This window comes from Schistocerca serialis, chromosome 4, assembly GCF_023864345.2.
Source record: "Schistocerca serialis cubense isolate TAMUIC-IGC-003099 chromosome 4, iqSchSeri2.2, whole genome shotgun sequence".
NCBI classification, from domain to species: domain Eukaryota; kingdom Metazoa; phylum Arthropoda; class Insecta; order Orthoptera; family Acrididae; genus Schistocerca; species Schistocerca serialis.
Genome location: NC_064641.1, coordinates 171,687,823 through 171,700,266, shown reverse-complemented (window position 1 = coordinate 171,700,266; position 12,444 = coordinate 171,687,823). Strand labels below are relative to the sequence as shown.

Sequence of the window (12,444 nt, the reverse complement as noted above, 5' to 3'; positions counted from 1 at the left end):
TGAATAAGCTAGTACTGATTTTGTTGAAACTAAGTCAAAATCTATGAATCCTAGACAAAGTTGAAATGTCATTTATGACATGCAACTGATTCCTTTTGCAATATCCACTTCTAAAGCCAGATTGTTTCTTTATTATAATCTTACTTTTTTCTTTAGTTTTCTCAAATACATGAACTCAAGAAGACATACTTCTCAGAGTTTTATGAAAATATACAGGACATTCAAGATCTGACATTGTCACACTATGCTTAGCTAATCATTTCAACTGATCAGAGATTGAATCAGTGAGGAATGTATGTAGTTTTAGGACACAATATGATGTTGCCATAAATATTATCCTGTGGAAATATCTGTTTTTCTTAACATTTTTTCTTTCCCTTGTTTGTATAGTTACTCAGCGCCTGAAGTATTGACATTAGGTGAAATAGTAGGCCAGCATAGGTTCTGGCCAACATTTTTCACATCTTTCATGACATGTAACATTGGCGAAAAAATACTCTCATACTCTAGCACATCAAATAGTTCATTTAATACAGATTTAGGTGTGCTGCCCAATATTGAGATACATATATTGTCATTGCGTGAACTGATAACAAATACACTGATGCAAAAAATAAAGATCACAATATCAAGGAGGAGTTGTGTGGCTTAAACAAAAGTTGATAGGTGCGTTTTTTAATCTGAAAGATTACACACTAGTCTCATAAGAGTGGCATTAGTAACACCACTCTTTAGGATGCAAATCAGTTTTGCTTCAAGTATGCTCTGTAATGGTTGTGAGCATTAGTTACCTTTGACATTGGATGTGTGAGTTAATGTTAGCCAAGAATGCCTTTAAGGTGACAAAGATGCAATTATCAACACCTCACTGAGTTTGAATGATGTCGTGTAATAGGGCTATGAGAAGTTGGATGTTTCTTCTATGATATTTCAGAAATATTTGGCAGGAATTAAGGCAACGTACATGATTGCTGGCAGTGGTGGTCACAAGAATGTATGGTCACAAGAAGACCATGCTCCAGACAACCACATGGCACTACTGAGACAGAAGACCATCATGTTCGATGTATCACTCTGGCGCATTGTACTACATCTACAGCAGCAATCTGGTATCACAGTCACACAACGAACTGTAACAAATAGATTACATCAAGGACACTCCTAACCAACTGCCTGGTAGCACGCATTCCACTGACCCACAAACCACCGTCATTTGTGTCTCCAGTGGTGTCAAGAGAGTTCATTGGAGGCCAGGGTGGAGTCTGTTGTGTTTTATAATGAAAGCAGTTTCTGCCACTGTGCCAGTGATGGCCGTGTTATGGTTAGGTGGAGCCCAGTTGGGGCCCTTCAGTCAACCAAGATTTATGGTCTGGGGTGCGATATTGTATAACAGCAGGAGCACTCTCTTGATCATCCCATGCACCATGACTGCAAATTTTTACATTAATCAGGTGGTTCGACCTGTTGTGATGGCATTCATGAACAACATTCCAGGGGGTGTTTTCCAATTGCAATCCAACCTGCTCTACAGTGTGTCGACATGCCTTGGCCTTCTCGATCACCAGATGTGTCCTCAATTGAGTTCATATGGGACAATCAGCATTAACTGTCCCTGTATAGACCAACCAAGTGCAATAGACGTGGAACCCCATCCCACAAAGTGACAAGCGGCACATGCAGAACAAGACAATGCATGCATGCTAGCATTCACTTCTCTGGCAGTTACACTGTATATTTGTGTACCAGCATTTCACATTTGCAATGGCTTATCTTGCACTTAACTTGTGATCTTCCATTGTTAATCACTCAAATATTTTACCTACACAAATGTATTCCTGAAATTTCATTACTCTATATTAATTATTTATTGGTGTTGTGATGTTTTTTTGTCAGTGTATTATGGAGATATCAAAACATGACAATTCCATCCATGACTTAATACGGTGACTCATAAGCCTGACGTAATGGGACAAGTTACACTCACTGATCATTTCAGGAGACACATTTACTCCTTGTTACTCAAATTACTTGACACATACTGAGACTGGTTCCAGTATGTCAGCCATGTCAGTTGTTTCTCTTCCCACATAAAAACTGACACTCTGATTAGGCAGGGCACATTTTGCCAAGGTTGTTTTGAATATGCTGCAGAAGTTTCACTGGGAGGAACTTACACATCCACTGTACAGTCTGGATCTCTCCCAGTGCAAATTCCATATTTTTGGAGCTCTGAAGAAATACATTCCTGGATGTCAGTACGATTTGGTCAAAGAGGTGCATGCCTGGGTACAATGATGGTTCTGTGAGAGCCACAAACATTATTCTGTGAAGGGATTGATCATTTTATCTCATAGAGGTATAAATGTATTAAGTTACAGTAATTACTTTTGAAATAGTAAACAGTTTACCCCCCATGGACCTTGCCGTTGGTGGGGAGGCTTGCGTGCCTCAGCGATACAGATGGCCGTACCATAGGTGCAACCACAACGGAGGGGTATCTGTTGAGAGGCCAGACAAACATGTGGTTCCTGAAGAGGTGCAGCAGCCTTTTCAGTAGTTGCAGGGGCAACAGTCTGGATGATTGACTGATCTGGCCTTGTAACAATAACCAAAACGGCCTTGCTGTTCTGGTACTGCGAACGGCTGAAAGCAAGGGGAAACTACAGCCGTAATTTGTCTCGAGGGCATGCAGCTTTACAGTATGGTTAAATGATGATGGCGTCCTCTTGGGTAAAATATTCCGGAGGTAAAATAGTCCCCCATTCGGATCTCCGGGCGGGGACTACTCAAGAGGACGTCGTTATCAGGAGAAGGAAAACTGGCGTTCTACGGATCGGAGCGTGGAATGTCAGATCCCTTAATCGGGCAGGTAGGTTAGAAAATTTAAAAAGGGAATGGATAGGTTAAAGTTAGATATAGTGGGAATTAGTGAAGTTCGGTGGCAGGAGGAACAAGACTTTTGGTCAGGTGATTACAGGGTTATAAATACAAAATCAAATAGGGGTAATTCAGGAGTAGGTTTAATAATGAATAAAAAAATAGGAGTGCGGGTAAGCTACTACAAACAGCATAGTGAATGCATTATTGTGGCCAAGATAGACACAAAGCCCATGCCTACTACAGTAGTACAAGTTTATATGCCAACTAGCTCTGCAGATGATGAAGAAATAGATGAAATGTATGATGAGATAAAAGAAATTATTCAGGTAGTGAAGGGAGACGAAAATTTAATAGTCATGGGTGACTGGAATTCGTCAGTAGGAAAAGGGAGAGAAGGAAACATAGTAGGTGAATATGGATTGGGGGGAAGAAATGAAAGAGGAAGCCACCTTGTAGAATTTTGCACAGAGCATAACTTAATCATAGCTAACACTTGGTTCAAGAATCATAAAAGAAGGTTGTATACCTGGAAGAATCCTGGAGATCCTAAAAGGTATCAGATAGATTATATAATGGTAAGACAGAGATTTAGGAACCAGGTTTTAAACTGTAAGACATTTCCAGGGGCAGATGTGGATTCTGACCACAATCTATTGGTTATGAACTGCAGATTGAAACTCAAGAAACTGCAAAAAGGTGGGAATTCAAGGAGATGGGACCTGGATAAACTGAAAGAACCAGAGGTTGTAGAGAGTTTCAGGGAGAGCATAAGGGAACAATTGACAGGAATGGGGGAAAGAAATATAGTAGAAGAAGAATGGGCAGCTCTGAGGGATGAAGTAGTGAAGGCAGCAGACGATCAAGTAGGTAAAAAGATGAGGGCTAATAGAAATCCTTGGGTAACAGAATAAATATTGAATTCAATTGATGAAAGGAGAAAATATAAAAATGCAGTAAATGAGGCAGGCAAAAAGGAATACAAACGTCTCAAAAATGATATCGACAGGAAGTGCAAAATGGCTAAGCAGGGATGGCTAAGAGGACAAATGTAAGGATGTAGAGGCTTGTCTCACTAGGGGTTAGATAGATACTGCCTACAGGAAAATTAAAGAGACCTTTGGAGAGAAGAGAACCACTTGTATGAATATCAAGAGCTCAGATGGCAACCCAGTTCTAAGCAAAGAAGGGAAGGCAGAAAGGTGGAAGGAGTATATAGAGGGTTTATACAAGGGCGATGTACTTGAGGACAATATTATGGAAATGGAAGAGGATGTAGATGAAGACGAAATGGGAGATAAGATACTGCGTGAAGAGTTTGACAGAGCACTGAAAGACCTGAGTTGAAACAAGGCCCCGGGAGTAGACAACATTCCATTAGAACTACTGATGGCCTTGGGAGAGCCATTCATGACAAAACTCTACCATCTGGTGAGGAAGATGTATGAGACAGGCGAAATACCCTCAGACTTCAAGAAGAATATAATAATTCCAATCCCAAAGAAAGCAGGTGTTGACAGATGTGAAAATTACCGAACTATCAGTTTAATAAGTCACAGCTGCAAAATACTAACGCGAATTCTTTACAGACGAATGGAAAAACTGGTAGAAGCCGACCTCGGGGAAGATCAGTTTGGATTCCGTAGAAATGTTGGAACACGTGAGGCAATACTAACCTTAAGACTTATCTTAGAAGAAAGATTAAGAAAAGCAAACCTACGTTTCTAGCATTTGTAGACTTAGAGAAAGCTTTTGACAATGTTAACTGGAATACTCTCTTTCAAATTCTGAAGGTGGCAGGGGTAAAATACAGGGAGCGAAAGGCTATTTACAATTTGTACAGAAACCAGATGGCAGTTATAAGAGTCGAGGGACACGAAAGGGAAGCAGTGGTTGGGAAAGGAATGAGACAGGGTTGTAGCCTCTCCCTGATGTTATTCAATCTGTATATTGAGCAAGCAGTAAAGGAAACAAAAGAAAAATTCGGAGTAGGTATTAAAGTTCATGGAGAAGAAGTAAAAACTTTGAGGTTCGCCGATGACATTGTAATTCTGTCAGAGACAGCAAAGGACTTGGAAGAGCAGTTGAACGGAATGGACAGTGTCTTGAAAGGAGGATATAAGATGAACATCAACAAAAGCAAAACGAGGATAATGGAATGTAGTCAAATTAAATCAGGTGATGCGGAGGGAAGTAGATTAGGAAATGAGACACTTAAAGTAGTAAAGGAGTTTTACTATTTAGGGAGCAAAATAACTGATGATGGTCGAAGCAGAGAGGATATAAAATGGAGACTGGCAATGGGAAGGAAAGCGTTTCTGAAGAAGAGAAATTTGTTAACATCGAGTATAGATTTAAGTGTCAGGAAGTCGTTTCTGAAAGTATTTGTATGGAGTGTAGCCATGTATGGAAGTGAAACATGGACGATAACTAGTTTGGACAAGAAGAGAATAGAAGCTTTCGAAATGTGGTGCTACAGAAGAATGCTGAAGATAAGGTGGGTAGATCACGTAGCTAATGAGGAGGTATTGAATAGAATTGAGGAGAAGAGAGGTTTGTGGCACAACTAGACTAGAAGAAGGGATCGGTTGGTAGGACATGTTTTGAGGCATCAAGGGATCACAAATTTAGAATTGGAGGGCACCGTGGAGGGTAAAAATTGTAGAGGGAGACCAAGAGATGAATACACTAAGCAGATTCAGAAGGATGTAGGTTGCAGTAGGTACTGGGAGATGAAGGAGCTTGCACAGGATAGAGTAGCATGGAGAGCTGCATCAAACCAGTCTCAGGACTGAAGACGACAACAACAACAACAACAACAACAACAAACAGTTTACTTACTTTTTTTTCCATTGTCTTGTTTTCATTTGACTGCCCCTTACAATAAATTGTTGTATGGGCATGGTCCTTGACAAAAGTTGATTAACTCTCTGTTGGGTGCTAGCACTATGTTGATTTCATAGTGCAACAATATGTACAGTGCTCGAGATTATGTGGTGGTGCAAATAACTCCAATATGTTGCAAATAACTCAAATATGTTGCAAATAACTCCAATATGTTGGCTTTCCATCATAGCCACACAGTATAGCTCTTGATTCGCAGTATGGAATATGGTAGGCTTTGGAGTGAGTGTTAACCCATTCATTTGGTCTTATTATGTATGAACCAATAGTTCAGAGGAGCAGCATAATCATATACAAAGCTCTCAAAATAGCAGCCATTGCAGAGCACTCAAGGTGTGACGTTCACCTGCATTATTTCTTCGTTGATTGTCCTTGGTGTCAACGTACTGTGTTTGCTACACTGGCTGAAAATCGGGGAATGGAGGTTCAACACTGACTACTTTAAATGATGTAGCCGACAGGTGCACATTTCTGTTTCAAGATCTTTACTTTCACTGTTCACGGTCTCTACAATATACCCGATTAATATGGCCAGTGCACTATTGTTTGACTTTCAATAAGCCTCATTAATAGTTCACAGGCAAACATCAACATACTGCTACAACTGGTTTACTGTTGAACATCTAAAAGCAGTAAAAACCAAACCACACATTTAACAGTCTTTCAAATAAATTTAACAGGCACTGTCATTGCGTTATCACATCCTATTTGTGTTACATTTGTTTCACAGTTAAGTTGACGCATTGTTGTTGATCTAACCAATACGTGTTCCTCGTCGGAAATTCGGCCGTGGACTGACTGTCTCGGGACTAAAAATTAGATCCTTATGTATCAACACAATAATAGACACTGAAACTACACATTGTTTGATGTTTAATTTACAGAAATTACAATTAAAACTTAACTCGTTAAATCAACTGAATACATCGAAAAATTCCATCTTTTTAACAGTTTCGTCTACTACAAGAGTTAAGCCATATTGGTTGTTTAAATGATGAAATTAACAGATATCGTTACGCAAACAATACTTTTGAGAAAACTGTTAACTACTTGCTTTGCTAACTTGTTTTCAAATAGAGCCAAATAGATCCTTTAAGAATACTATTAGTTGTTCCCACAAATGTTTATAATCAGTACAGAATTTATATTTGTTTTTACATCACTAAAAGAATTTAAGTTACAAAACAATTCCTGATTTTACCCTATAACAAAAGATACTAACTAGGAATAGTCAAAATAAATTAGAAAATCAATTACAGACACAAAACTAAGCACAAAATTAGATCTGGTGGTATATTCTTTAAGACTAAGGGCCAACCTATTTCTTTTATGAAAATGCAGATTATACTCACGCATGTTGATGATGATTAGTTAAAAGAGAAAAAACGAATTTAAGGAGGCAGATGGCAGCAGAACAAGAGGGCAAGTAAAAATATCCCAGCTTTTTTCGTCACAAAGGCAGGAAAGCACCCAGTGAAGTGATAAATGTTAATATAAGACACTGTGTACTCATGGAAATGTTCATAATGTAGACTGCAAGTAGCGACATGGAGTTTGAGCCACTGTCTACTAGTTTACCCATTAAACAATGGAAAATCCAGTATGGAATGGAACAATGTTATGAAAAGGATAGTTGCTAGTCACCATATAATGTAGATGCTGAGTCACAGATAGGCTTTAGCTGCAGCTGCCAGAGACTGTGGTCATGTGTATGTGAGTTGTGTCTGCTTCAGCATCTGTGTGTGCCTGTTGTTTATTTTCAACAAAGGCCTCGTTGGCCGAAAGCTCATTTTGCGACTGTCTTTTTGCTGTGCCTATCTGCATCTCCGTCATATGGTGAATAGCAACTATCCAAAATTTTCATAATATAGTTTCCCCATTAATTAATCCATCCCTAAGTTAACAGTCCTCATTGGAGGATCTACAAATTTACAGTTCCACGTTTGTAGGCCAATATTTCCATATCATATGCTATCATTTGAACTATAATTTTGTCCATGTATTTCGTTGTGTTATTGTAGCAGAAAATGTGATGGCTGATGCTATGAATTGTGTTGTTTTCCCTTTGTGTATAGGCTGACACAGACGTTTTTCTGATCAAGAAAATTGTCACTGCACTGTCACGGGAGTAACTTCCATCTGATGCACCAAATTTACTCTACTCTTAATAGGTTCACTACTGCATAACTTAATGATTGATGTGAGTGACATAATTTGTGTTGCTGTGGATATAGAAAAACTAGTGAGGTCCCTGTTCACGTGGTGATCTGCCCTTCCCATAAGAAATTTCTGTTTCTTCCCAGAAGAAGGAACCTGCAGTTAAAAAGCCGGAACTGTACCTTCTAAAAGGTTAGTACTGACCAGGGGAACTGCCTGTTTGCAAATTTAACAAGGGCAGTGGTAGGTTATCTCTCATGTGATTGATAAAAAGTGAAAAATGAAACAATGACATTTCATTTCTGTATTAATACACAAGACAGAATCAGTGCTAAACTTTCATGCTTTGAGGTGTACTATGTGTCAAGAACATTTAGACAGCCAAACTTCTGTTTGAAGCAGTGCCTTTATTTGCTATAGAGAAGTTTTGCTCCTTTGTTTCACATGTTGCTATTCCAAATGTGTTATGCACAGCCCAGGACTAAGGAATTTGTGATAGTTGTTCTATTTCTTTGGTTTGGATGTGTGTGTTTTGCGTCCATTATTTCAGAATAGGAAGTAGAGTTGTCAAAAAGTGCAGATTTGTAATCGACTAGCTGAGAAGCAGCATTGACCAGGTTTGTATTTATTCCATTCTATTAGTCCACCTCCTCCATCAACCCTTCTCTGTCCATCTTATCCATCCCTTGTCTCTGTCCACCTCCTCCACTCCCAACTCTGTCCATCTGCTCCTTCCCCCTCTGCCCATCTCCTCCTCCCCCTCTCTTTGGCTATCTCCTCCTCCCCCTCTCTTTGTCCATCTCCCCCTCTCCATCTCCCCTCTCCCTGCTCATCTCCTCCCCCTCTCCATCTCCCCTCTCCCTGCCCATCTCCTCCCCCTCTCCATCTCCCCTCTCCCTGCCCATCTCCTCCCCCTCTCCATCTCCCCTCTCCTTGCCCATCTCCTCCCCCTCTCCATCTCCCCTCTCCCTGCCCATCTCCTCCCCCTCTCCATCTCCCCTCTCCCTGCCCATCTCCTCCCCCTCGCCATCTCCCCTCTCCCTGCCCATCTCCTCCCCCTCGCCATCTCCCCTCTCCCTGTCCATCTCTGGCCCCCTCTCCCTGCCCATCTCCTCCCCCTCTCCATCTCCACTCTCCCTGTCCATCTCCTCTCCCCTCTCTCTGTCCATCTCCTCCCCCCTCTCTCTTCCCATCTCCTCCCCCCTCTCTCTGTCCATCTCCTCTTCCCTTCATCTATCCATTTCCTCCTACCTCTTTCTCTGTTCATCTCCTCCTTCCCCTACTTCTGCATATCTTGCCCTACCCCTCTCTCCGTCCATCTCCTCTTTCCTTTCCCTGTCCATCTCCCCCCCCCCCCCCTCTCTCTCTCTCTCTCTCTCTCTCTCTCTCTCTCTCTCTCTCTCTCTATCTCTATCTCTCTGTTCATCTCCTCCCCCTCTCCCCCTAACCCTACCTGTCTTATCTCTGCCCAGCTCCTAACTCCTCATCATGCACACCCTAATAGGAGGCTGGCAGCAGTTAGCCCCTCCGTATTTGTTTCCAGATTGTAACTAATATTTGTTCCAAATTTGATTGGAATCATTTCAGGGCTTTAGGATGAGCTCTTTACCCATTTCACATATATTTAACATATAAGGGGCGTTCAAAAAGAAACAAGCCGGAGGCATAATTACAGAAATCAGTACCAGCATGTTAGAAGTATTGACCCTTGCTGTTGAGACACTTGTCCCACTGTGACACAGGGCGGTGAATGGCTGTCTCATAAAATTCCCAGGGCTGCGATGTTAACCAGTTCCACACGTACAGGTGGACGTCATCGTCCGAGGTGAATCATTGGCCCCTCAGATCATTTGACCAAGATGGCCCCATTCTGATTCACTTCCTGCAGCATGGGACAACAGTGAATGCGTTACTCTGACCATCCTATGCCAAACGATCAAATCAAAATGACCGGGCAATCTCACCTGTGGGGTCATTCTGCTCCACGACAATGCAAAGCCTCATACGGCCAACACAGTCGCGGCACTCCTGCAGAAATTCACACAGGAGGTTGTTGGCCACCCTCCATACAGTCCGGACCTCTTTCCCTGTGATTACGCATTTTTGGTCCCCCTAAAAAGGCTCTGAGGGGCAAACGAGTCATCTCGGACGACGATGTCCAGCTGTACATGCGGAACTGGTGAACATCACAGTCCCGGGAATTTTATGAGGCAGCCATTCACCACCTTGTGTCACAGTGGGACAAGTGTCTCAACAGCCTGGATAAATACTTTTAACACACAGGTACTGGTTTCTGTAATTATGCCTCCGGCTTGTTTATTTTTGAACACCCCTTATATCTCTATCTCACATGTATTTGTACACACATTTCATGTATATCTCTAGCAAATTTTGCCCTGCATTTTCATTTTCATGCAGCTCAATGTTTATGATGTCATATCTCCTGGACTATGTGCTATGCGGTGACATAATTTTGCAGGTACAGCCAGTAGTATAAGTGGCTACTGTCTATGAAATGTGTTGGGAAAACAGTTAGTAGTAAAGAAGTAACAGATTGAAACATCAGGCTTCATGCAGCAGTTTTACTGCATGAACAACAAATACGTAGCGAGCAATCAATCTTTTTCCTTTCATCATTTTGTCGTGGTTGTCAGCGAGAAAATGTTTCATAAAGGTTTGAAATTACATGTAAAGTTTGTTGCAAGTTTTTAAGTGCTGTCATTCTCAAATAATGGATGACTAAAGTGTGGTTCTTTGCACATTGTGGGCTACACTGCTTTTTCAACCCCACCCCTGTGGTTGTTTGTACATCAGTGATGATTTACAGGCAGTAAGTGATATTTGTACAAAGTTTGTTTCAAATTTGTCAAATAATTTAGGAGGAGATGTGGAACATATCTACATTCTAAATATGCATCCCCATTTTTATAATATGTATGGATTTACAATTTATATCCGTGTTGCTAGTTGTCTAACTGTTTGCATTAATACTGATATATTTCTCGTGCTTCATCTCCCAAGTTTCATTGCTTGTCTCACAATGTTGCTGCTACTGTTTTAGGTTGGTGGCAGTATGATGAACGGACCAGTCATGAATTGGAGACAGCTTATAAGAAAGGGGAAAGGATTTGTGAATTGCTCATAGCAGGCTTCCTTTATGTAGCTGATTTTGATGACATGCTGCAAGTTCGACAAAATGACCCGTCCAGGCGGAGACGTATAAAACGTGATCTCGCTACCATTCCAAAGAAGGGTGTGGCTGGGCTTAGGCTTGGATCTGGCACAGGAGAAGATCGCCCAAAGAGTCCCACGCCCCAATCCCTAACTGCCACAGGACAGAGTGATGGTGCAACCACACCTGTGCCACCCACAAATACACCACAGACTCCTGCTGGTGGTGCAACCAGTGGAAGCACCACACCAGACAGACACCTTTCATTACGACGTGCTATAGAGCAAATACGGATCCTCAGTGTGCGCCACCATTCTTCGTCAGAGAGCAGTGGTAGTGGGGATGAAGACTCTGCACTCCCAGATTTGTCTGCTGCTACTGCTGCCATAATTAACTTTTCTTCAAATTCAGATAGCAGGCTATAGGTGATTTTTTCGAACTCCATAGAATAATTATTAAGTTCTTTTTTCTTTCCTATCTTTGTCACATCTGGAACTTGACTGTGATTGTAAATGAGCAACGATTTGCTATCTGTTAAGAATACCATCCCCCTCGTCCCTCCCCTGTCCTGTAGATAGATAAAATACTGTCAAAGGCAATGCCAGAAAAGAATGTCTTATGATTAGAAACAGTATTAAACAAGGTAGTGAATTTGTGTGTTAGCTATTTATTTTTGTCTCATGTCATAAAGTTTTGAAATGTCCTTTAGGAGCTACTGGCAGCATCCAAATAACAGAGACATTTTTATAGAAAGCATGAGGATGTTTTAGATTGATGGTGCCACATTGTTATATACGTAATTGCCGGTGTATGTCAAGTGGACACAAGCTGTAATGAATTATATAACTTTGATAGAAAAAGCTGTGAAATTGTATTAATACATTATTTTTGTCACAAATTTTTTGCAAGTGTTGAAATATTAATTGTGCCAGTGCCATGAGCATAGAGTTGATAAGACGTAATTTCTAGAAAATAAGGATAGATATGTATATGATGGTTAACATTTTTTGTTTAACTTACGTATAAAGAATACAACAAAATTAGACACTACATGAGAAAAGTATGAATAATACTCTCATTATTTAGTTAATCACTCTTCTCTTTATTTGGTTATCCCTTGTTGTCCAGTATTCAATATGAATGTCAGTTCCAGGTAGTTTTACAGTTCCAGTGATTATGATTACAATTACTTTTGTCTTTGAAAATGACAGATTTCTAACATTTTAAAATGTATTTGGAGTGTTACTGTTTAATTTAGATAATGTTGTAACTTTTTCTTTTTGTTCTTGATTTATTTTGTTATAAACTCTGTAGGATGGAAAGTAATGTCACAT

General features: G+C 40.6%; 1 protein-coding gene across 1 annotated transcript in view; it reads left to right on the top strand.

Annotated features, from left to right (window-relative positions):
• The window catches only part of LOC126473639 (E3 ubiquitin-protein ligase rnf146), a 52,454-nt gene extending 40,691 nt beyond the window's left edge, over window positions 1-11,763 (top strand). Inside the window, exon 3 of the mRNA XM_050100827.1 lies at window positions 11,000-11,763. Coding sequence (XP_049956784.1) covers window positions 11,000-11,535 — 536 coding nt within the window. The 3' untranslated portion in view covers window positions 11,536-11,763. The remainder of the gene's footprint in view (window positions 1-10,999) is intronic.
• The last annotated feature ends 681 nt before the right edge of the window (window positions 11,764-12,444 follow it).